At 43.5% G+C, this 26,561-nt stretch overlaps 1 protein-coding gene across 1 annotated transcript in view; it reads right to left on the bottom strand.

The window, feature by feature from the left end:
- EDEM1 (ER degradation enhancing alpha-mannosidase like protein 1) overlaps positions 1–23,525 on the bottom strand; it is a 29,217-nt gene extending 5,692 nt beyond the window's left edge. The window contains exons 1-10 of the mRNA XM_084634204.1: positions 21,709–23,525; positions 16,627–16,699; positions 10,760–10,863; positions 8,140–8,311; positions 5,235–5,418; positions 4,415–4,589; positions 3,650–3,770; positions 2,541–2,711; positions 1,795–1,868; positions 463–559 (exon numbers count right to left, since the gene is read on the bottom strand). Coding sequence (XP_084490330.1) covers positions 463–559; positions 1,795–1,868; positions 2,541–2,711; positions 3,650–3,770; positions 4,415–4,589; positions 5,235–5,418; positions 8,140–8,311; positions 10,760–10,863; positions 16,627–16,699; positions 21,709–22,145 — 1,608 coding nt within the window. The 5' untranslated portion in view covers positions 22,146–23,525. The remainder of the gene's footprint in view (positions 1–462; positions 560–1,794; positions 1,869–2,540; positions 2,712–3,649; positions 3,771–4,414; positions 4,590–5,234; positions 5,419–8,139; positions 8,312–10,759; positions 10,864–16,626; positions 16,700–21,708) is intronic.
- Positions 23,526–26,561: the final 3,036 nt, after the last annotated feature.

Genomic DNA, 26,561 nt, shown 5'->3' with positions numbered 1-26,561 from the left:
CCCTACCCCGGTCCCACACTGCCCCCAGAAGAGGCCAACGCACCCCTGCAGCACCTCTCTGCAAGCACCACCCCCGCAGCTCTCCCGGCCAATGGGAGCTCTGGGGGCGGTGCCTGCAGGCAGGAGCAGCACACAGAAGGAGACGCCCACCCTCAGGGCCGTGCTGGCCACTTCCGGGAGTGGCGTGGGCCCAGGGTAGGGAGTCTGCCTTAGTAGCAGCCATGCTACACCACCGGCAATCGCAATCAACTGGTTGGTGACCACTGGTCCAAGAATACTTAATCCTGCCTCAGCAAGGGAGAGAGGAAGGGGGATAGGTTTCATGGCCTCTTAAGGGCCCTTCCAGTCCTGCATTTCTATTATTATTATTGTTGCTTGCCTGCAGTCCCTACAAAGAAGCTTCTTCCTTTTAATATAAAGTTCCCAAGTTTTTTGGTGGTGGTGATAAAAGTAAATACATACCAGAAATAAATATTTACATGTTTCACTGAGAAAGAAGCTCTCCATCCGGTCCTCTTTTGACTTCTCTATGACATGATGCAATGTAGCATAGCCACACCTAAAATTAAATTTAGTTTGGATTTATTTCCATCACATTTGACATTAAGGAACAAAACACATTCATAACTTCATTCAGACCAAATGCCAAACATGGGTTGAAGTAAAAATTAAAATAAGATGACACATCTCACACTTTAAAAAGATAGATGTTTGCCAGTACTGTTATTTATGAACTAAACCACAAATTTCGTTATACAGTACTACCCTAAAACACATGTATTGGAATAACCAGTGCAATATAATATACGGTACTTGTAGCAAGAATCCAGATTGTATGGCCATTCTCTGACCAGAGTCCTGATCTATGACTTCACAGTTTAACAACTTCTGGTAAACTGAGGAGGGCTGCCAACAATCTCTTGGTCTTCCTTATAGCCACAACTTGACAAATCATTAGAAATACATAAAGGCAGTTGTCATTCAGCCTATTACTCTAGCTGCAGTTATATTTTACAAGTTTTGAACAAATATTTGGTGGTTAGATGACTTTTCAAAAGTAATAAAGAACAAATTCTGTGCCTAAAAATGTGCAAGTGAAAGATAATCTAGGGTCATTGTGCAACACAGAGAAGCTACATTTCACAGTGTTTTATTTGGCATCACTGTATTTATTTTAGCAGATAGGTCTAAAACCTTATTACCTGAAGTTTCCTGTATGAGTCCTGCAATAATATTAGTAAAATAGGTACCAAGCCCATACTCTAAAATCAATGGCAACATTTAAAAGTAACTTTTGTTTTGACAAGGAGGTAGTCTCAAACCAAAATGCTAGATCAGAGAACACTTAAATTTTGATTAAGTCCAAACTTAAACTGGAGATTGGTTTGAGGGTAGGAATATTCCTCTTACGAGAACTTAAGCAAATCGGTTTCCTCCCATTTGCCAAAAACTGACCCAATTCTCAGAAAAAAATAGTATTAAGACAAAAAGACATTACTGAAAGGATTTTTTGTTTAAAATAAATAAAATTTAGAAAGCATTCAAAAAACACCCTGCATATTTCTTCCCAGTTGAAGATGCAGATTTTTACCTGAAGACAAGCCAGTTACATCACATGTATATGCTGACTCAAAGAAGAAACCTCCAGAATTTATTATTAAATGCAACTTAAGTACTTTGTCATCTTTCTGAAAAAATATTGATCACCTCTTTACATTTTCAGATAATTTAGAGTCTTTAACAAACAAATACACACTGACAGGAGACAGAAGGGTAAGGACTTTGAAAACTGACTTGTCTTTTGCATATTTTTCCAGACTCTGAAGAATATCCATGCCTACATGAAGGTAATAAGGATTCTTTGTGGCCTGTGTAGAGAAAGAAAAGAAAGAAAAAAAAAGTCAGGAATTCAAAATATTGTCAAGCTGGTATTTATTATGGTGGGGGTTTATTGGAGCACATTCTCAAGACAGACATTGCTAGGCAAGCTATTCAGTGCCCCCACTGTTTCCTGGGGCTTTTCATAACTTGCCCCAGTGGAAAGGTCCTGCCGGGCCTGTCCTCTGGAAGAACAGATGCAGGAAACTTTTCTGGCAGAGAGAAGCTGATGGTTTAAAAGAAGTATTATTGCTGCCTTTGGACTAAATCAGAAACTGTGCCAGTGAGCCTGAGAGGAGGGGTGGTACCTGCCCTGGCACAGATCCTGCTTCACTGCAACAGCTGCCACACCAAGTTTAAACATTATTTCTGCCATATAAGTATTTGTTCAAGGATCTGCTACATAGGACATCTGAAAGGCGGCATTTTGAGTGTGTTAGAGACGAGTTATAGCACAGCGTCTTTTCAAAGCAAGCAGCACATACTGTTTTACATGTCTAAAACACAGCTAGCCAGGGACACTTCTGTATAAAAGAATATTTTTTATGGACTGGCATGAGGTTTGCTGCCTGACCATTACCAAATACATAACAGAAAAAGCAGAGGTGCATTCCGAAATCACAACATTTATATAGGCCATATCCTCAGAGAATGAGAAGTACCTGGTAAAGAAGATAGGTAGATTCCACCAACTCTGGCCTCAGTGGATAGAAGAGGACATCTGGTGCCTGTAACTGCCAGTTGTATCTCTCTGGAAGAGCTCCATATCGTTTCCATATGGCATAATAGAAGGCATGGAGACAAATAGCATCTTCCACATCTCCTATTAAAACCTAGAAATAATTAACAGCTATAAACATGTGCATGTAATAAATACTGTGCTCACATTATGCAAAGACAGAGTAGCAGCCGTGTTAGTCTGTATTCGCAGAAAGAAAAGGAGGACTTGTGGCACCTTAGAAACTAACCAATTGATTTGAGCATAAGCTTTCATGAGCTACAGCTCACTTCACTGGATGCAAAGACAGTAATTCACTTTTCATCCCACATATTGCATTGGATGCCCAGATGTAACATAAGCCTCAAGAGGGAAGAGGCCTGAATAAAAGCAGAATCATACGGTTACTTCATTCACACCACAAACATTGGCACGAGGGAGCTCACATCAACACATCACAGATCCCTAAATGGTAAGATTAGCATCAGAATTAATTCTTGAAAATTGGGGAATAGTTTAAGTCTAGTGAAGTGCAAGCCAAGTTTCTCAGCACCGCTTTGTGGATGCAGTTCAGTCTTAGGCAGAGTGTTACCCTACTATCTAGTCTTGGCCCTCTCTTTTGCAGACAGTCAGCCATGACAAACTGGTTGCTGGGTTTGCAGGGGACTCTAGGATACGTTCAGCCCAAAGGCATCAACTCCGTGGGTGCTCCAGCCCTGGAGCACCCATTGAAAAAAAATTAGTGGGTGTTTAGCACCCACTGGCAGTCAGTTCCACCTTTCCCTTCCTGCCCACTGGTGGCCCCAACCATCAACCTTCCCTCCCCCCCGACTCCCCAGCACCTCCTGCTCGCCACGTATCAGCTATTCTGCAGCATGCAGGAGGAGGGGGAGTGGGGGCGGGGCAGGGGCTGAGCACCCCCAGGGAAAGGAAGAAGCTGGTACCTGTTGTTCAGACTCTCACTTGGCGCCAGAACTAGCATTAGAACGAACATCTCTAATAAACCAACCCACTGTACTACCTAGTCTCCAAAAGACTGAAAATTGAGATTACCTGTAGTCCAGGAAAAAAGGCTTGCAGGGAATCAATCCAGGTGTTCATCAGCTGCCCACTGAACATATTTACGTTAACATAGAGAGGAGGGTCTCCTTCACCTTCATTACAGGCTTCCCGTCTGCAAAGCAACACCACCACCACCACACGAATGTTTCATTTTCAGGAGAGCACAAAGCACATTAATGCTAAATTCTTACAACATTGCCATAATTTACAACTATCACAGAAACAGTGAGTTCTACAGATGTGGGGATGCAATATTTTTTTGAGCCTATGTTATTATACCTTATTAGGAAAACAGGGTTAATCCCAGATAATATTAATTATTTATATAAATTCAGGACCTAATCCTACTCTCACCACATCAATGGGAGCCTTACCACTGACAACAGGGGTAAGACTGGGCCCGAAACGAGCATGTATAGTACTGTTTCTCTCTCTCGCACTCACCCAAACACCCTTCCCTCTCTCTGGGATGGTTTGTCTTTTTTCACTACTGTCCCAAGTAGTAAATACTGGTTTAAATGTACAGTGATTTACCATTTCTCTTCTCCTCTCCCCCATCAATTGATCTATATAAGAGTACTTATTGGTGCAAATTTCAAACCAATTTAAAAACAACAGTTGCCAGATAATTCCACCAAGGAAAATTTTTCTTTGAGAGCACATCTTCTCCAAAGAGAGCAACTGACACTATACAACTCATCACCCAGCACTGGAGCGTTTGTAAATTTAAGAAAATGATAGCTATGGGAAACATACCCTCTTCTTAAGTAGTTCTGAATACTTCGATATGCATCATTGAACATCTCTAGGTCTTCCTTTTCTCCAAAAAGGATGTAAGACTTCAATAGATACTCAAAGAATGAGTCCAAACCCGCTCCTAAGCCACTTTGTTTTCCAACCCAGTGGCCAGTTTGAATATTCACGACATTTCCTTCAGGGATAGACAGACAGAAAGACAAAGATTTATGTCTAAAACATTTCCTGGTGCATATTTTAGTTGGAAGCACAAGCAACAACTCATTTTTAAAGTTCCAATCCTTGATCTGCACATATTCAAGTTACAAAATAACTTTAAGGAAAAAGTATTGCCAAGAAGTTAATGTTTGTTTGCTCAGGGAACTAATTATCATCAAGCTTAGTACTCTCATGCAGTTATTCGAAGACTGAAGGTCCTATCCTGCAGCCTTTACTCACATGCTATTTTAATTTATGTTAATAGGGCCTACACATGTAGGAACTTCAAGTTTGTGCCATACTCAAACTGATTTCACAATTGTGGGTTTTTTTTGAAAAATCCAACCATCAGGGGTTTGTGTCCTCGATCTCTATGATGCTTTCCCTGTACATCCACAGAATATCACAGACAGATAAAAAGCGTACATATGTAGAGAGCCCACAATATCAAAGTCAGATAGAAGATAAGTGGTGCCCTTTATATACTGGAGAATGTGTGAAGCACTACTGTGCAAGAAGTCGGGTATCTAAAAATAGAAGGATGGGAGACAAGACAGTTAATACATCCTGTTCTGGCTGAAGTGACTAAGACATCTGGAAATCACATGGGAGCATTGACTACCTAATAGTCCAGTGTCATTGCTCCTAAGACTCCACAGTGCTTTAACAGCTCGCCGTGCCACCCATTCAAATGTGGAATCTCCAAGCAGCCGGCTAAGAATGCCAAACTCCACCAACAAAGAGCCAGCTCCTGCAGTACAGGTCTCATTATTGCTGTCAGGAGGGACTCCCTTCTTTAGATTCACCTGTGAAACAGATACAAGGAGCTTCAGTTGCATGACACGTTGAGCAACGAGTGCTACAATGTTCTAAGTTCCACTCTTAGCTGTATTAAAGACGCCATGGTTTTTTAATGGAGTGTGCATTAGTTACATAAAGCAAGAAGAGATCAACTTCCCACCACTTGAAGCAAGAGCTGAATGTATTGCAATCCAAGTTCAAACTTTGGTCCCTAAAATTAGATGCCTAAGTGGGATTCATATGCCTAAGTAAAGAGCCCCTAATTTTCAGAAGTGCTCAGCGCACAACTACTAAACTGCAAGTGCTCAGCACCTATGCAATTCAGGTGCTTAATTTTGTGCATTTAGGTTTGTAAACTGTGAATTACAGCTTTAATCTTCAGTGCACCTGAACTTGTTCCCTTGTTCCTGGGAATGAAAGGACACTGGCAATCTCTTTATACTACATACATTGTTATGTACACGCCCATACTACATGCAGTAGATGCAAACATAACAGCTCGAAAAATAATTACAATAATCCTTTAAAATTAATTTGGTTGTTGTGAAGAAGAGAAATACATCCCAATAAAGAGGGCTCAGCCAGGACACCACATTTCAGCTGCAGAATAGGTGCGCCATTCTGAAGTTGCAACGTTGTAGCTAGAAATAATTGCCTAAATGATGAGCTAATCTTCTGCCATGAATGCATCATCTTTCACAGGAAAATCATCTTACTGCAGTATCCACATTTGAGTCCATGACTACTTTATGGCAGAGATAATGTTCTCATTCTCAAAGCACAATTTAGTGGGAATCTCATAATTCTGCACAAGAAATTAGCTTTCACACTCGAATAAGGAATCTCAATGGCAGCGATAACTTAAACCTGCAGCAGCTGCAAGAGGCCCTCACAAATGGCTTACAGTTTTATCTGCACAAGAGAGCCAAGAAACAAATGGCCATCAAGATAGGATTGCCATCTCCGCCCTATAAGAATTCTCTCCAGAAAAAGAAACCCATTAGCTAGAGGGCACTATGGGGTAATCCTGGGCTCCTGCTACCCACCATACTGCATTCATTCTGCAAAACAGTCAGTGCAGCACTATTAACAAGTACTAAATTCCAGGCCTTGAAAATGTACTTGATACCTGCAAGCCCAAGGACTAAGCTTAATAGCCAGAGTGAAAGACAACTGACCGGCCATAGTTTCGCACACGCGCGCACACACAGTGTAAAGAAACAGCTGTTCTGTTCATGCACCATTAAATTAATCTTATTGAACAGGACGTTAACTGGCAATAAGTTATTTTTTAAAAAACCCACAAACCTCTTGTTCATGCCCTACTCATTAACCTTTCTTGGCTTCAGTCCACCTCTTCATGTCTATCACAAGATAAATTTACCTGTGCGGTCTTCAGTTCCTACCCCCACTCCCTCATTTCCTGGCTGCCATGATGGTGGTGGAGACTCAAGGGGTATCTCCTCTACTCTTCTCCTCTCCCAGCCTTCACTCAGGAGTGCTTCCTCTGGGGAAGCTCCTGAGCAGCATTATATGGATGTACTGGACTTTCCCAAGAGCAACCCATCAGAGTGAAACGGTCCCAAATCCTTGTCAATTTCATTTGCTGTTCACAATGTTCTGAACAGCAAAAACTAACAAGACACTTGTCAGACAGGCTGGAACAAGGTGAAAGTGAAAACTGACAACAGATCTGGTTGCAAAAAGTGTAATAAGAATTCTTCCCTTGCTCCAGAATTTTAAGAATGTCAATATTCAGAAAGTTCTGAACAGCTATATAATTGGCCAAAACATGGGAGTAAGTTTCCACAAAAAAAATCAAAGTTTTTCGTGTTCTTTCCTTAGCCTCCATCCCAGTTTCAAACAGATGAACCTGGCAAAAATGTCAATTTGCAGACTCAGGGGAAAAAAAGAGACTGCATTGATTTACTATTCAGCATTGGAATGTTTCCTTTGCAACACTGAAGACTAGAAACATTTTAAGCAAAAGTCTGGATTCTGCAGATGTTGATGGCACTTGCCCCATAAGCCCTTCAACTTGCCACAGGTGAGTAGATTTTTCTAACTCAGCTAAGTTCATTTAAGTGATATATATATATATATATATATATATATAAAAGGAAGTAAGTATGTCAGTGGTAAGCCAACTGCCACGCATTACCTCTCATTTTAGAATGTTGATATAATACATAATAATGTAAACTAATTTAATGTCCAGGTTTCTATTCTGGATGTGCATTATTTTGGTATTAATTCACTGATGCTACTGAAGTAACTCTACAGACATGCCTCCCTGCATGATAACAGTTAATTTTAGTTGAGACCTTCTGTCTGTATCAGTAACTTAAGATATTTAATGTATACAGTACTTTAAAGTCAACACGTAGCACCTTGAGTAATGAGGAAGAGTTAGAAATAAGTCTGTACGGTTTGGCTAGAGTAAAGGAGAAGGTAACTACCTACTCTACATTCTCTGAACAAAAAAAGTTTAGGCATATCAGAGAAGTTTTTAATCTTTAGCCTGGCATCTACAGAGTGGAAAAGTGGGCTCAAAACAAATCGGCATAGTACTGGAAAATATAGTAAGTCACATTTGATGCCAAAAGCTGTACCTTTTAGACAAAAGAAAAAGTTCATTACTGTAAAAAGTAGAAGTTGCAGTTCCTTACAAAGACAAGAAGAAGGAAGTTACCCCCGTATATCAATATAGATTGTATCACACCTACCCGAGGATAGGGAATTCCTGTTTTGGTGTTCTCAAAGGCAGGTAGCAGCCTCACTGCCAGGTCACGAGCCATATGTAAGAGTTCATCATCATAATCTTTAATGGTCATGTCACCAAAGGGTTGCTTGGTATCTGTAATTATTATGTGGGCAGAAAGCAGACTTCCCAAAACCCTATTGGAAAAGAGATTGCAGAACCTTAAAAAAAAAAAATCTACAGAATTCGCAATATGACCTCTAATATCCTGCCTCTTGCAGTGTGGCCAATACCTAATGCTCCAAAAAACACTGGTAAAACTCCATCGGTCTGAAGGTCCTACCATAGCTGTCTTATTGAATTTCAGTTAGCTAAGACTGGATGCAGTTATCTCAACATCTCCATTCACAATACGTGAATTTTCTCTTTAGTTTTACTATACCAACAGATTTAGTTAAACTGGGAGAACATTTATAAGAATCTTGGCACATAGTGCCTTTTAATAAGCTTCAAAAAGGAAGCATCAGTGAGAGAGGTGAAGGACTATTACATATGTTGAAAAAGAGGAGTGATTCAGAGAGGACGTAACCCACTGCAAAGCTGTAATGAGTTGGGGGGAAGAAGGTGGCATCCTTTCTCTCTCACACGCATACACACAACCCACCCGCCCCCCCCCCACATTCCTGCACCATTAAAGTCAAAGTATACAGTGCAGAAGGAAAAAGGAATAACTTCAGTCCTGGGCTGCAGAGCCTCATTTGGGATTCACAGACCAAGCATAAGGAATGGAGAGCTTGCACTCTTGGAAAGAGCCCTAGAACTCCCTCCCTCAGAATTTGATTAGGTAGGGACTTTTGCTCTTCTGTTAGTACAGCTCCACCTTGATACAGTGTCAACATCTGCAAGATCAAATGAAACAGGGCTATGCACCACATCAAAAGTTTTTTTTTAAAAGATTTTTTAAAAGCAGGTTAGAGAGCAGAATGTGTCTTCCCACAACGTTAATTCACTCAAGAGAAGACACAATAAAATGAGATTGTAATGGAATTATAAATGAGGACAAAAATATCCAAACTTAACCCATGTGAGACCTTGCCTGAAATACCAGTTATACCAAAATTAATTTTTATTCTGATTTTGTGTAAGATAGTAGTCAATATCAATCCATTGGTCCCAACTAGGTAATACTTAGGACATCCTGCACAGCACATATTTTTCAAATGTCTGGGAGAAGAAACAAAACGAGAGAAGAGAGGAATTGTAGCGTTGGGAAATGTCAAGGTTCCTTCCCCACTCTGAACTCTAGGGTACAGATGTGGGGACCTGCACGAAAACCTCCTAAGCTTACTTTTACCAGCTTAAGTTAAAACTTCCCCAAGGTACAAACTATTTTACCTTTTGCCCCTGGACTTTCGCTGCCACCACCACCACCAAACGTCTAACCCGTTTTATTTTCTAGGAAAGAGCCCATTTGGAAACATCTTTCCCCCCAAAATCTTCACCAAAACCTTGCACCCCCCTTCCTAGGGAAGGTTTGATAAAAATCCTCACCAATTTGCATAGGTGACTACAGACCCAAACCCTTGGATCTTAACAATGAAAAAGCATTCAGTTTCTTAAAAAGAAGAATTTTAATAGAAGAAAAAGTAAAAAGAATCACTTCTGTAAAATCAGGATGGTAAATACCTTACAGGGTAATTAGATTCAAAACAGAGAATCCCTCCAGGCAAAACCTTAAGTTACAAAAAAAACACAAAAAGATAGGACTATCCATTCCATTCAGCACAGCTTATTTTATCAGCCATTTAAACAAACAGAATCTAACACATATCTAGCTAGATTACTTACTAAGTTCTAAGACTCCATTCCTGTTCTGTCCCTCGCAAAAGCATCACACAGACAGACCCAGCCCCTTTGTTTCTCCCCCACTCCAGCTTTGAAAGTATCTTGTCTCCTCATTGGTCATTTTGGTCAGGTGCCAGCGAGGTTACCTTTAGCTTCTTAACCCTTTACAGGTGAAAGGGTTTTTCCTCTGCCCAGGAGGGATTTTAAAGGGGTTTACCCGTCCCTTTATATTTATGACAGGAAATTATTTTTCTTTTCATTTGCACGGTTTGCAGATTATAGATTACAGCAAATGGCACTGCTGAACTTCAGTTATACTGGAGTGTTACTTTGATGTGGGGATTTCAGTTATGCCAAGCCTGTCTACAGTATATTGACAGGAACCCCTTTTTAGGGAGCGCAACAACATATTTTATATCAATACACTGAATAAACTCTCCAAAAAAGTGTTCAGCTCTCCAAATAGTGTCTTGCAGTTTGAAATGACTAAGCAAGCAGCATTAAAAGTTATTCAATAAGAAGAAAAGTTAAAAGAAAGACTACCTTAAAAAGTGATCTCCACAGCACACCTGCCTTTTGTTTTACCCCTGACACTTAAAGAAACAATAGCGTCACTTGAAAGATAGTTCACTGAGTACACCTTCTAGTCACTCTGAGACTAAGGATGCCTAGTGAACAATTAGGAAGCAATGAAGTTTTTGGGACCAGTAAGTTTCTTCTTGAGCAAAGAAACCTCTCTGAATCATTCCCACACACATGTAAAACCTCGGTTACTTAATCAGATATTTATGACCACATACCTGATTGTTGCCTCAAAGACTTGAACTGTAGAGTCTGTGTCAAATGAGACTGTGTCAATCACTAACTTCACCGCCTTCTGGAACTCTGAAGAATTTCCCATTACCTTTAACATTGAAGAATAATATTAAAGAACATAGAGGGGTCTATCAGCTTATTGCACAGAGGAAAAAAGAATTCATGCAGTTTTTATTTTAAGCCACAAAGGTCAGTCATCTGGGTAGAGAATAGTGGCTTTGATATTCATAGTCAGTGTTTCTATTTATAAACACTAACTTGTCCCCTTTCCCCTGTACAACACCTTTTTGAAACTTATCTCATTACACAAGCCAAGAATACTTCATTAAGTAGTTGTAGTGCTGGAAGTACGAAAGGGTATCTAGAACACATTTTGGCCCTTTTTAAAAATTTTATTAAGATAATGCTGAAATAAGAAATAGTACAGAGTTCAAGCATAGAAGTTTCTGATTGTCAGGGGATAAAGTACAGATTATCAAGGGGTGCGAAATTCGATTTAGGAGCTGATGGAGTAAGGATTACATAATAATCTGCCATCTCCCCGACTGGAGGTAAAAGTTTAACCGGTCAGAGTACAGACATTGAGATATGGGGGTAAGTTATCCACATAACGGCTATGTTCAGGTGCGGAGTATAGTGAGTGGATACGATGGTGTGGATGGGTCTACCCTCATTTGGTGGGATTTAATGCTCAGTGGGTTTATGGTTCCAGTTCATACGGTCCAATGGGGAAAGTCTCTCAGTCTTTTTCCCACAGTGGGTGCACAATGTTGTACCGGCTCACTCCTCCTGGTACTGTCGATGGCTGGTGATGTGCTCGATGTAGATGTCCCTGGACCATCGGATGGTGTCCGAGACCATGAGGCGCCGCATGAGCGTGCGTAGCGTCTACCAATCCCGCTGGTCCACAGCACATGCTCATTGCAGGGGTCCCAAGCGCTCAGGACTCCAACGATCAGGGCGTCCAGCTGCACCGCGTAGCCCTTCGCTCTCAGGGTGTTGGCCAGAGGGGCGTATTTTTCCAGTTTCCGAGCTCAGGCTTCTCGGAAGGCCGGGGTCCTGTTCTCGAAGGGGACCATGATGTCGACGAGAATGATCTTTTTCTGGGCCTCGTCAGTGACAACCACGTCGGGTCGCAGCGGGCTGTCGGTACCGGGGATGGCGCAGTTCACAGCGACCTCCCCCAGGTGCGGTGCGATGGCTTTCACCAGGCGGTTCTGGATGGCGTTGTGGCGCAGCTGCCAGGCTCTGGAGTGGGGCTTGCAGCTGCACAGGACGTGGGGCAGGGTCTCGTTGGAGTAGCTGCACTTCCTGCAACGCTTGTCTCGGTTCCCATGGCAGACGGCTCCGTTGAGCGGGCCGCAGTTGAGCCGGGCGCGGTGGCTGAACCGCCAGTCAGTGAAGTGGGTGAAGCCGCCCCCAGCGAGGAAGTGGTTGCTGGCGTCCCACTTGCTGGTCAGTTCGAAGGCTTTTCCCTGGTCCGGCTTATGCTTCAGGGCTTCTATGTACAGCGAGTGGATGGCTGCTTTCAGGGTCCTCTCCAGCAGGCCCCTGGCGCTCGGGGTGACGATGGTGTTGTCCTCAGACCTGATCTGCGGCACCAGGACTCCCAGCTCTTGGTGCTCCTCGCACCACTCCCAGTGGCAGCCGATGCGCTTCCCCAGGCGACGCGTGGCATTGCGGGCGCGGCACCACAGTGAAGCGATGTTGCCCCCGTCTCGGCCAAATTCGCCATCCAGAGAACCGCTCAGGAAGCTGGCGGTGTCTTGGCTGGAGGGGGCTCTACCGATCCACTTTTGTGTTGCATCATGGAGGGCTTTTGCTGCGATGCTCCTTACCATGGTGTCGGGACACGTCAGCAGGCGGAAGGCGTGGGTGATCACCACGATGTCACACAGGTCACCCATGCGGGGGACATTGGCACCGCCATGCCTGTGGGTGATATAGACCAGCTCGTTGCTGGCTCTCTGGGGAAGGAATAACCACTTCTTCACCAGCTGCCTGATGATCTTGTCTGCCTTGTTGAGGGGTACCTTTGCCACGGCGGATCCCCTTAGGACGAACGAGATGCGGGGGATCAGGAAGGTGTTCAGGGCGTTTATCTTTTGCCACAGTGTTAGCAGTGAGGTGTCGATCTTGGCAGCATCCTGTAGGATCTCTTGGATGGTGTCCTCGGGTGTCTGTCGGACACGGAAACCCGTCAGTGTGCCGAGGTGTCGGTAGGCCTGCCCCTCCGCCAGGGGGATGACGGGCTCGCCCTGGATCTGGAATTCTGTCGCCTGCACTGAGATTTACTGCACCGTTTTGTTCATTTACGCTCATGTGTGTTGATGCTCATATGCCTTCGTTTAGTTTTTAAGGATCCGTTATGCATTTCTTACAGTTTGCATAATACAATACAAGCAATGCTTGGCTTACTTTACCCAATGCTAGCAAGATCTGTGCTAACTACACCTGCAAGTAGATGTAGATATATTGCTGGTTTCAACAACATTAGTGACAGGAAGTTAGAGGAATTTTTTCTATGTAGAAGGAAACATAAAAACAGCCACATTTCCTGCAGAAGCTCAAGAGTCGACAAAACATATAAAATAAAGTTCTTTCAGCCACAACCATGTACACTGACACCAAGAGTTTTAAAACCAAATTCTCACACTGGTGTAACTCCATTAAGATCATGGAAGTTACTCCAGATGTATTCCAGGGCGAGAGGTGAATTCAGCCCTTCCATGAAGCCTCAAGTCCAGCTCAGAACTTGTTTTCTATGAAGATAAACAGAGCTTGTTTTCCTCCCTCCCCCACTTAACTTCCAGCTTCACACATGTAGCTCTAGAACCTGCTCCTTTAAAAAAAGAAGAAAGGAGTGTCATAGGTTCTGTTAGGGAAGTACCCAATGCGTTATTTGGGGTGTTCTTGACCCCAGTCAAAAGGTGCTGACAACCAAAGGCGTGTTTGACTAAGGACTCAGAAAATCTGTCTTACACGTATCACAGACTGCAGCAACTGCATTTTTAATATATTAATGCTGCCATTAGAGGCTACTGCGAACCACTAGCAGGATGAGGAAGGGGACATCCACATACTCCACTTCCTTAACACAGCTGCATTAGTGTTGTGACAGCGACATGGGATCTATTTTAGCAGCTGTGCCACCCTGTGGGGCCCTTGGAATAGATATTTTAGAAACAGAATATGGTTTGTGTTTAGTAATCGTATTGATTTATATTTGTTATGATATATTTTTGTTAATGGTGCAATAAATTATGTAATAAGAGAAATGGGAGCTGCCCCTTCAAGAATAGCACGTGGGCACGAGTGAGTTACAGTGGGGCTAGCCCAGGGGTGGGCAAACTTTTTGGACCGAGGGCCACATTGCAGTGCGAAAGTGTATGGAGAGCCAGGTAGGGAAGGCTGTGCCCCCCAAACAGCCGGGCCCCTGTCCCTTATCCGCCCCCACCCACTTCCCGCCCCCCTCAGAGCCCCCAACCCATCTAACCCCCCTGCTCCCTGACTGCCCCACCCCTTATCCACACCCCCACCCTCTGACAGGCCCCCTGGGACCCCCCATCCAACCCCCCTCCCCCCCGGTTCCCCGACTGCCCCCAGAACCTCTGCCCCATCCAACCGCTCCCTGTCCCCTGACTGCTCCCCAGGACCCTCAGGACCCCCTACCCCGCCACCCCCTTACCATGCCACTCAGAGCGACAGGAGCTCACAGCCCCGCTGCCCAGACGCAGCCAGCTGCACCTGCGTGGCGGCATCACTGTGGGGGAGGGCCTGGGGACTAGCCTCTCCAGACAGGAGCTCAGAGGCCAGGCAGGATGGCCCCGCGGGCCGGATGTGGCCCGCGGGCTGTAGATTGCCCACCTCTGGACTAGCCAGTATTCAGAATGAGTGCTGCTACTGCATGAGGAGGCTGGCTTGTAGCTGTGCATTGAGGAAGTCTCTGTCTTCAAGAACCGCCGAAAGGAAAAGGTTTGAATCTCAGAAGAAAGCAGAGTCTTGTGAATAAGGGTGTAACATGATATTTCAAGTTAAGCAGGCTTAGTAGTTGGTTGAAGACCTCAACGGGAAAACGGCCTACAGGTGCTACGGAAAAAACCCATGGATATTCAGTAGGTGGCACTCTTCTACCAGTATTGAGCCAATGCTCTAGTGTGGCCCTGAACAGCAATATACTGCTGGAAATGAGAGGAAACTAAAAACACAAGTGGACCTGGGGCCATTAAATATGCCGTAACACTTTATGTTTAAAACCAAAATCAGAAATGTCAACATTCATTTTTTTGAAAGCCAGATTCAAGCTTTGGTAAGTGCACTTTAAGGTCCCCTCCACCATTTCAGTTAAAAAACATTTTTCACCTCATTTCCTGCTTTAAGTTCTCTAAACCATTGCTGTGTTCCATCAGACAGCTGCAGTTTTTCACCACAGAGATACGTATGCATTTTAGTGATGAGGAAGTGCTTTAGTTTTCAAAAATACATTGTGATCTTTCAGGAAAGAAAGTATATAGAAGAAAACCATGCAACTGTAGAATTCATTTGCAGAAGACATTGTCCACCCAATAGCTGTAGACAAATGGTAATTATCTGACTGCGTTCCAAGGCATCCAGTTTAAAACAACCAACCTGATCTTGCAATGCAAAAAATGAGACTATGGAAAGGCTATTTAAAATTGTATCAAATCAGCAAAGTACTCTTCCTTCTGTACTCAGGACTTCATAAAGTTTGAAAACTCTTCACAGAAGTAAATATAAAATTTTGGTTAAGAGAAAAAGCCTACCACGTAAAAGTGTAGCCTGTTGTCCAAGAAGGTACACAGAACACAATCACGTATTATATTTAAACAAAGGAAGGGTGGGAAGAGGGGGGAAAAGGTATGTGCAAGTGGTCAACATGTAACAATGTTTCTTACATTCAAGCAGATATAGAATGAGGCCATGTCTACATTGTGGGTCATACTGTGGCAGAGCAACAGCACCGTAGCACCATAGCATAGAGGCTTTCTACAGCAATGGAAGGGGTTTTTCTGTTTCCGAGAGGTCAACTAGGTCAACGGAAGAATTCTGGATTTTTCACACCCCTGAACAGCATAGCTATGTTGACCTAACTTTTAAGGGTAGAGTAGGCCTGATATAGGAGTCAATGGAAGAGGAGACATACAAAAAGTGATCCAAACTTATTGGATCAAGGCCCAGGAGCTTGGGATAGTGAAGGAACCAAGCCAGGAAGAGAACCATGTATTCCAAGAGTGTCTTGAGTCTCTCTCCCCTCAAGCCTCCTCCCCAACTGATTTTACTCTTTTTCAGGCAGTCCCTCTGACCCCAGTTAAGACACTGCCATCAGGTTTTAATTAGCAAAGAGACTCATCATTGACAACACTACCCAGATGCATTAAAACAAATTTAACTCAATTTGCAAAATTCAGTTTGTTCTTTTCAATTTCCTATGTTGCCCTTTTCTCTCCTGGTGATTTCCATCTATTTAGGTTGATTCAAAAAACTGCAATTTTAAAAATTATAGAGCTTTGTCCATTTAACATATGTACAGTGTCTGCACAGCTTGAGAATGCTTTACAGCACTATTGCAATCAAAAATTACCTCTAACACAATCAACAACTGCGGCCTGGACAAGAGCTTAAAGATTCCGTTCATCTCCTTTAGACTTTTCCATAATGAGCGTGCTAGCCTCTCCACCCTGCCACTTGCCTGCCTCCCTCCCTCCCTCCAAAAAGCAACTCCAGTCACCATCCATGTCCTCTTGGAAAATACTTAAGCCACTGCAATTTGTGGATTCTTACCTTCTGCTAATAATTTGAAGATATTTACTTTTATATTTTGACAACTCACCGCTAGGGTATCCAGTGCATCTATCAGAGTTAGAGAGTAGTTTCCCAAGACATCATTGATATTCAGATTTGAACTGAAACAAATACAGTTAAATGTTACTTGATAGAATTATCTAGTTACAATCACCATACTAGAAGATAAATCTTAAAAACATTTAACCAGGCACCACCCTCTGTTAATAAAGTCTGAGAATAAGCTGCCAATCTAAGTACTATCATATGTATTTGGGTATTTAATTATTTCCACGCATATAAAACATTACCTTGGGGGAGTGTAAGGGTCTGATGCTGCTAAGGAGTTTGCTTTGGATTCCCATGGGGGTAAAACTGAGCCCTATGACCCTGTCTTGACTGGCAAAAAAGTACTTTTCAACAGGTTACAAAGGCCTCTTACTCCTCTTCAGGACTCAAGCCAATACATTTGAAGGTGCTTCTGATGCATTATTGTAGCCTAGGCTCTCTCCAGGCTACAATACAGTGAATTTACTCAACTTTTTTCTTTTTTTGTGCCAAGGGCCTAGAGAAAGTCATGATGGAGTTCAAACTGTTTTTTCAAGTCTAGCATGTCACTTCCATCTTCTCTATTGACTTCAAGTGTAAATGTCTTTTTTTTTTTAAATAGTGTATTCATTGTGCAGCCTTTTCACAGTGAACTATTTGTTCTATTAAAATAAACATGGGCGACAGGATTAGTTTGTTGCCGCCATCCATTTCACTTAACTTAGATAATTTTTTCACTTCAAGAGAAAACAGACAAGGTTTTCATCTCGAGGCCAAAAGACTACTTACACTTGATCTGAGCTCCTTACACCTATAAAAAGTAGCTTGCTTGTGACAGCCAGGTAGAGGGGCAGTTGAGAATAGTTCATATTTATTTTAATAAAACAAACTTCATCAACTGTTTTCTTAAGTTATATATAAAAAATTATATATATATATATATATATAATTTTAAAAAGATACTGTCTGTGCAGAAAGTATGTCAGACGTGAGCAGAACCATAAATTATATACAGGTCAGATGGACACATTTGTTATATCTTTATCAAATCTGGAATTGTTATTTTAAATAAAAAAAGTGGGGGCTGGAGTGGGGAAGTATTGCATTCGAGACCAAATGTTCAGCTTATGTAATGAAGAAGAATTAAATGCAGGCCTGTTATACTAGTAAAACCTCTACCACGTAAACAGGTAACACACATACACTTACCCAAACAACTTCATTTCAACTGTGTATCTGTTGCAACTACAAATGTGTCTATTCATTATAAAGAATGACAAGTCTCTAAAGTTATTTCTTTAAAAATTTATCAGCTTTCTTTTTAAAAGACTACAATTCTTAAGAGTCCAGACTTCAATGGGCTTTCAATCAGGCAGCTAATCTAAAGTGTGACATCATTCCAGGGTTTTAAATCAACAGTAGGAACTGAGACTTTACAGAGCACATTGCACACATTTGCTATTTGCTGTGCATACAAGAAAGCATACAGGCATGCAAACATCTACAAGCTGAGAAACTACAAAAGTACCAGAAAGAAACCTGCACAAAGCTGGTGAACAGAGGCTTTCCTTCATCCAGAGAGGATCTCTGACATAGTAATAGCAACAGTAAAACATCCATGGCTATCTTGCTACTGAAAATCTGAACGTGATTCTTGCCCCGAGCAGTCCTAAATATTCTATGTATTTTTCATAGCACAGCTGCTTTAGCTCTTTTCTGCCATCAGTGAATAGCTATTTCAAAAGAAAAATATGTCCAATTGAACACCGCTCTCTCTAGAATAAGAGAATGTTAATTTGTTCTCATTTCTCAAAGCTAGAACTCAATGACAATTCTAAGCAATGGTCTAGGTTTATGTTTTTAAGGTATTCGCTGAAGTGGCTCTTTGGGATTATCCATTGATGACCTGTGACTGCCATTCTTCAAGACAAAAGCTAAGAGCTTTTATATAGTTTTATATAAGGTTGATTTGGTTATCATATGTAGAGCAAGGATGTTGCATATTTTGCTCTGCAATTTACTTGACAGGCTGACCTTTTTTTGACTTCTTTTTGTTTTTTAAGTTGGCCAAATGTCTCTGGGCAGTGGATGCCAGTAAGTTATACATATAGTTGTAAATCTATACTTGCTAATAAAAATATCCTGCACCAAAAAAACCCCTACTTTCAGCTTCAAAAATGTACAGAGATGAACTTTCATGTACCCAAGTGCTTCCTGTGGCTTTACCTTCATGTTTGTTTCAACACTCAATGCTACTAAAATGCAGTATCAAAAAGGAGACTACCGATGTCTGTAGAGGAGAAGAGCATTTAAAAAAAAAAAATCCTTTCTGGTAGTACACTTGCCTCACTTCAGGTCTAATAGGTCAAATTCCGCACTCATTCTCAATTCAAATCCCCCTCTCCCCCCACATAGAAAAATCCTAACAAAAACAGACTTTGCCATTTACAGCATGAAAGTTAGAAAATTTAATTGAAAAAGAAGTCTCACTTTTTTAAGGCTGCTTTTAAGGGAACTGAAACAATAACATCTAATGTTAACTCAACAACATAAGCATTTGCAGTATTACCAGCTAGTGCTGCTAAAGTGTACATTCTGCTTGCAAAAACTAATAATGTCCTTACAAGCACACATCTGAGAGTGGAAACAATGCTGAAAGCCAAGCCATTTCTCTACATATATCACAAGATACCTGGACCATGATATAATTCTATTTGGATTCACAATAGTTGAGGATTTTTTTTTTTTAATCAAGACCACATATACAAGTTCATTCAACTACATTAAAAGAAGGAAATTATTGTCCAAGTCACTAGCCTTAAAAACAGGTGAACCAAACCTCACTATTACATAAGAAGGACCATGCTGGGTCGGACCAAAGGTCCATCTTGCCCAGTCTTCCAACAATGGCCAATGCTAGGTGCCCCAGATGAAATGAACAGAACATAAACAACGAGGAGTCCTTGTGGCACCTTAGAGACTAACAAATTAATCCTGGCATAAGCTTTCGTGGGCTAAAACTCACTTCATCAGATGCATGGAGTGAAAAATACAGTAAGCACTATATAGATATCACAGCCCATAAAAATATTGGAGTTGCCTTACCAAGTGGGGGGGTCAGTGCTCATGAGGCCAATTCAATTAAAGTGGAAGTAGCCTATTCTCAATAGTTGACAAGGATGAATATCAAGAGAGGGGAAATTACTTTTTGCAGTGGATGGATGGGTCACTACAAAAAGTAATTTCCCCTCTCCTGATATTCACCCTTCTTGTCAACTATTGAGAATAGGCCACTTCCACCTTAATTGAATTGGCTTCGTTAGCCATGACCCCCTCCCCCCCCAACTTGGTAAGGCAACTCCCATCTTTTCATGGGCTGTGATATATATTAGTGCTTACTGTATTTTTCACTTCATGCATCTGATGAAGTGGGCTTTAGCCCACGAAAGCTTATGCCCAAATTAATTTGTTAGTCTCTAAGGTGCCACAAGGACTCGTTGTTTTTGCTGATACAGATTAACAAGGCTACCACTCTGAAACCTGAACAGAGCATGTAATCAAGTGATCCGCTCACTTCCATACACACAAAAGTAATGTACACCGAGGTAAAGGACTTGGGTCAGAAATTACCTAGAAGTATTTTTCTATATTACTGAATTATTGCTCTTTAACATTCTAACATGGTATTGGGTGGAGAAGGGAAATACAAAGCTGAAAAGATGCCATTTATCATAACTTGACTGGACACAAGATTTTTAAAAGTTATAGTTTCCTCTTTGGCAGTTATAGCAATGCTTGCTGTGTTTTCTTAGAGAAAGCTGAACATATGTGACTCAAGAGGCATAATCCTAGAATTTAAAAGCATTATTAGGGGATTTAGCTGTCCTATGCCCATGATAGTCAATGCAAGTCACACACAGTTCCCTATAAAAGTTTAGGAGCTGGGTACTTCACTTCTCTGCCCTGCCAACTTTAATTTCTACAATCAATTCTCTGATTACAACTATTCTTTAAAACAGACGGGATAGAATTAATGCTCACCTCCTGAACAACCTGCAGATAGGTGTAAAGGGGAGGGTGGCCTTGGACTTCGACTGGTTTAACACTAAACACTTCCTGGAGTTACTGGGGCGTCTAGTTAAACTACATAGGCTGGCAGGCTGCTACTGTACACGTCTTCATCTACAGATATACACTAGGAGAGACAGAGATACCACAACAGGAACATACATATTAGAGCAACAATAAGAATATGAAGAAATGCACAGAGAAACAGAGGATGCTCTTCAGTAGTTACTGATAGGTGCAACTAGAGCAAGGAGCCATAGTAGAGAAGTTAGCTTGTTGCACTGCTCTGCACTCTGGAGCTACCGCCATGCTGCACCCCAGAGATGGCTGCATGTCCATGAGCAATGAAGCAATGCTTGGGTACAGTTTGTAAAGGGACTGCAATTCTTCAACACAAAAGACACCACGTAAAGATGACAGTATCCTTAGGCTCTGCATGTTTCGGGCAGAGGGTGTGCATGACCCAGCTGGGCCCTAGGCAGCCACACCCACCAAGGGCCAGGGAAATGAACCAGGTATCCATGGCCAGGTCTCTCCAAGCAGCTCCCTCTCCCTCACCTCTAGACAGGCTCTGCTGCTCCCCAAAGCCCCACCTGCCACCATCTTGACAGTCCCCTGCTCCTCACCAAGCCCCTATCCTGCCAGTAACGCACAGCAAACCCCCTCCCATCCAAACCACCTCCCTGCCAGCCCCCCTACTCCCCCAACCCCCATCTTAAAGCCCCCACCTTGTCACCAAATCCCCATCCTGCCAGTCCCCCTCTTCCCTCCCTCACCCCATCTTAAAGCCCCCACGCCTCCTCACCAACCCCCCCCATCCTGCCAGCCCCCTCCCACCCTCGCCCTCTCTTCCCTCCCCTAACCACCCACCTCCACACCAAGCCCCCACCCTGCCAGCAACCCGCACCAACGCCCCCAGCCAAACCACCCCCCTGCCAGCCCCCCTGCTCCCCCAACCACATCTTTCCTCTCCCCCAGCCCCCCACCTCGTCACCGAACCCGCCCCGCCACTCACGGGTCGGCGCGGTCGGGGCCCCGGCCGCGGCAGTGCACGGGGTTCAGCTCGTCCTGCGGGAACGCGTGCCGCATGTAGTTGTCGTAGCCGAAGGCGAACATGCCGCGCGCCGCGTCGCGGAGCTGGGCCCGCAGCTGCGGGGGGAAGGCGCCGCTGTAGCGCTTCTCGTACTCATCGCCCCCGGCCGGGCCGCCGCCGCCGCCGCCTCCCCGGAGCAGGCAGCCCCAGTGGGCGCGCCCGCAGCGCCCCGCGGCCCGCGCCTCCCCGCCGGCGGCCCGCGCGAGCCAGGGCGGGTCCGGGGCCCCGCGCGGCGGGAGGGCGAAGGGGAAGCGGTGGTGGAAGCCCAGGCCGGGCCCCAGCGCGGACACCAGCCACAGCAGCCCGTGGAGCCCCAGCCTCAGCAGCAGCAGGCCCAGCACCAGCGACCGCCATTGCATGGTCGCGCGCTGCCCACGCTCATCGTTTAAAGGGACCCCGCCGCCAGCCCGCCAGCCAAAGGCGAACCCCGACTCTCCCCTGCAGCACAACAACCAGCCGGCGGGCCCTTTAAGGGAACGGACATATTGTGACCCGGGGGTCAATCCGGCCGCCCCGTGCCGGCTCCTGGTTGGTCAGCGTCGCCCTCTACGTCCCCTGCCTGTAGCAGCCCTCTCCGCTCATAGGCTGCCGCGGGATGTCAATCAAATGGAGGGGCCTTTCCCCCCACTCTGAGGATGCGGCCGCACGCACGCACAGCGCCGCGGGGCGGGGCCGAGGCCGGCGAGCTGTCGTGGCAAGCTGTGACGGCGGCGCGCCCGGTCCAGTTCCCTCCCTATCTCGGCCCGCTCCGGGCTGCCGCCCGCGGCTCGGGGCGGGGGTAGACGTGGGGAGCTGGAGTCTTGGCCTCCGCAGCGTCCGGTCCGGTTGTGAAGGGCCCACACCGGAGCGTCCGCCGCGGCAAGTGGCCCCGCGCGCTGGGGCCGGCTCCGCTCCCCGGCTGGCTGGCGGTGGGCTCGAACCTGCGCGGCTGGGCCCCTTGCAGCCTCTGCTCGCAGGGCTGGGGGCTGTAGCCGGGTGAAAAGCGCGTCGAGTCCGCAGGTGCGGTTCAGCCAGGGTGCTGCACGTTGCTATCCTGCGACCGGCTCCTGCTCGGCTCCTTGACTCCCAGAAAGGAGCGCTTCGCCGGGTTTGTTTTTTTTTTAAGGAAGCCGCTAACCTCCCCCCGTATCAAGTGGCTAAAGCAGGATGGATGATGCTCCCACTGTGGGGGGGGGGATGCTGACCCTGGGGGCTGGGAAAGCCTTGCGGGGTAGGAGTTGCAGAGCGAGCTTGCCTCACACTCACCCTGCAGCCTCAAATCCCTGCTCTGGGCATTACTGCCTGACCCCACTGCCTGGGGTGGCAGTCCCACTCACTCGAATTTGGCCTGATCACCCAATTTGAATGATCAGCGCTGCAACCCCATGCACCAGGTCCCTATGCCTTCAATTAAGGAGTTGAGCTTAGCCAGCCCCCTAGGACAGGAGGTTCTTCAATGTGGACAGGGGATTGTGTAGGTCAAAGTGGGACAGTCATGTAAAACCAAGGGCTTTTGGGAGGTCTGTAGGCCACGTCAAAAGTCAGGCCGGAAGTCCAAAAATATAGATTATATAAGTTAGAGATGTGGAAGATCTGTTAGTTTCTAGAGTCCAACATTTCTCTACAAATGCAGGATGTATTCTTCCACAGAGACAGCACTGTCAAATATTTAGACTATACTGCACTTGTCCTTGGACAAAAGGCTCACCAGAGAAGCAAAACAAAACCATAAAATATAATACACACAGCCTGTTTTTAAATCTGGGTATGGAAAATACTCCTGATTCTAATTATATAACTTGTATTTAAATCTGCTAACCATTTACTAATTTTTAAAATAACTACTTTTTGTAGGAACAATAAAAACATGACCTCATCAAGAGTTAACTAACAAATGTTGCTCCCTGAAGTGTGTTTGACATTGTCAGGTTTTTGGGATGGAATATCTTGAAATTAGACAAAAATTAGTCATATAAAACATGGCAAATGTGGGGAGAAATGAGTGTTGATCAAAAAAAAAAGGGGGGGGGGGACACCAGCAAGGAAAACATTGCTTAGAAGGCTCCAAAAATATTGAAATATATATATAAACTATGAAAAAATAACTTGATTATCTTCAAAATACCATTAAGTATGGTTCTGTCTGAAACTAATAAGGTCAGGAATTTCAGATTTAAGCCTAAAATTCCAGCCCTCACCAAATTGGATATGCCTAGGTTTCAAAACAATGGGTGCATAGGCATACAACTTATGTTGAAATATACTACATAGGCACAAAAGAAAAGGGTAAAGTTCTGAAATTTCTGCCGTTTGGGTGTCTAATTTCAGGGTTTATATTTAAGTTGGAGCCACAAACTCAGTTCCTTTAATTAAAGCATAGATTACTATGTGGCTCATTAATAGTGGCAGAATAGAACAGGAATGCACTTTTTTTTTTTATTAGAGATAGCATCACTGTCATTTGAACATCACTCTAGTTAGCTAGTGCTGAATGTGGCGGTCCATTTACTGAGTGTCTCTCTTGGTGCACATCAAATTTGCATTAAAAATTACACAAGGTTCCAGTTCATTTCTGGGTGAAATCAAAGGGGATGGGGATTTTGATCAACAGAACTCTATTGGCTTTTCAGTCCTGGATAAATTAAGGACTGTTTCACTTCCTCCAGCTCCAGCCCCGCTTCCCTCCCTTCCCCCTGCCTTACCTCAGCTGCTGAGGTCGGTTGGAATGCGTCAACTGACAGTTCACGGTCTCCTGACCATCTAGTCCTATCTACACACATGGATCCTATTGCAAATTTATATATTTTGAGAGTAGAAGTAGGGTGTTCCATTCTGGATTTCATTCTGTCTTTTGGTATGACAGAGAAGCATACTTACTTCCAGAGCAAGCTATTTACACAGGTATCACTGAGGAGGTACTAGGCTTTTTGGATTTGCTTTAGTTAATATAGAGGAGCTGTTGTATTGTCTCATTTTTAATTTTTATGTTGTAAAGATCTCTAGAGCCTTGTGATAGGCACATCTAATAACAATAAAATCCTGTTCAAGTTACGTCAATAATAAAAGGGTAATATAATATATTCTGTTTTATATTAAGTTGCTTTGGTTGGTTGGTTATTTGTGGGGGAGGGAATTTAAACTGCAGTACAGTTTTAAATAAGCTCATCTTTCATCAGCACTTAGTATAAATGTTCAGTTTCCTTATAGTCTGGACTTCCTAATGGGTTGTTGTTTTAACTGCTACATATATAAATAAAAGGATGTGATCTGACCTGTACAAAACCATTCATTAGAAAACCCAAAATCATATTAAACACACATGGTCTGAGGTTCTCCTGCAAACTCCCAATTCAAGCAAAGAAAGAATTCATGAAGTCCTCAAACTTGGGCTACTTTATTATTGTGTGACAATAATGTGTAATGTGCCCAGTGTTGAATGGCTCCTACTTGAAACCACATGAGAACTAATGCTGTTAACGGAGTTTCAGTTCAACTATTCAAACCCCAAACTTTAGAGGGAGGGGCACTAATCCACATAGAAAATAAAGAACAGATTCAGCTGAACTTTTGGGATCAGAAACCACTTAGTCTCATACAGAGCTACAAGGACCCTACACTGCATCTACATTATCTCTAGGGAAAACACTCATAGTTTGAATCAAAGCTTTCTTTCCTCTGTAAGACTGGTGACATCCCCATGTTGATTAGTATGAATTATAGTTGTGATCCAGAACTGATTCCACGCCGTGTAGTGAAGGACTCCTGAATGTAGAGCTGGTGTAGAGCCCTGTCTGTGGAATGTGGGGTTATTTTAGAAAAATACAAATAGCTTAACTTTTGCTTAAGAAACTGTGCAGATTATTTGGCATTTCCAGCTTTGGGAAACAGTAGCTTTGCTACATTTTAAAGATCAGGATTCCATATTTAGGCTTTTGTAGGCTGAGAATCATATGATTCATATCATTGTGCACTGAGGGGAGGAAGATAGGAAGCGCTGGAAGTCATGGTAGGATTTGCCAGAAGTCCCTGCCTCTGGTAGTGACCACTACGTGATGGTGCGTAATTGAACAATGCTGTACTTCAGAGAAATATTTCTTTTCTGACCTTTGTAAGACATCCATTTAGTTTCTGCAGCATGAAATTTATTTTAGCATACATACTAACAAATATTGGGCCGAACCCAGCTACAGCAGAACTCCAATTGACTCCCCCCAATTTCACTTAAAACCTCTACATTTGTTCAAGGGATATTCATTGATTTTTAAAGACAATCACTGCAATGTGTTACCAATAGGGAAGTATCCTGGTTGAGTCCATCCCATCGGAATGTTATCAAAGGTGAACATAATAAGTTTTTAACAGAAGGTGAGTGGTAGTAGAACATTCTCACTATAGTTACTTTTTCATTTAGAATGCAATTAATAATGCCTCAAAGAATTTCTACTACTTTGCCAATCTCATTTTTAACCTCAGAAGCACAGATCTTTGCAAAATATGTGCTTTTATACTGTGAGCTGTCAGAGACTGTAATGCATAAACTTCTGACCCCATTTCCTGACAACTTCCAGCACAACTCCAGCCACACTCTGAGTAATATCTCCAGCCCGAAACTTGGAATTCTCTAATTAAAAATAAATTAAGTGAATTGATTCAGAAAGATAATGTAGTCTAGTGGGACAGAGAGTCAGGAACTCAGAGTTCTAATTCTATTTTTGCTACTCCATTCACTGTGCAGTGTTGAAGAGAAGTCCTTAGGGTAAAAAATTTCAAAACCAGCTAAGACTCAGATTCCCAAA

Source organism: Lepidochelys olivacea (genome assembly GCF_965140295.1).
Source record: "Lepidochelys olivacea isolate rLepOli2 genome assembly, chromosome: 7".
In the NCBI taxonomy this organism is placed as follows: Eukaryota; Metazoa; Chordata; order Testudines; family Cheloniidae; genus Lepidochelys; species Lepidochelys olivacea.
The sequence above is the reverse complement of the archived record's forward strand: the minus strand, read 5'-3'. Positions and strand labels throughout refer to the sequence as shown.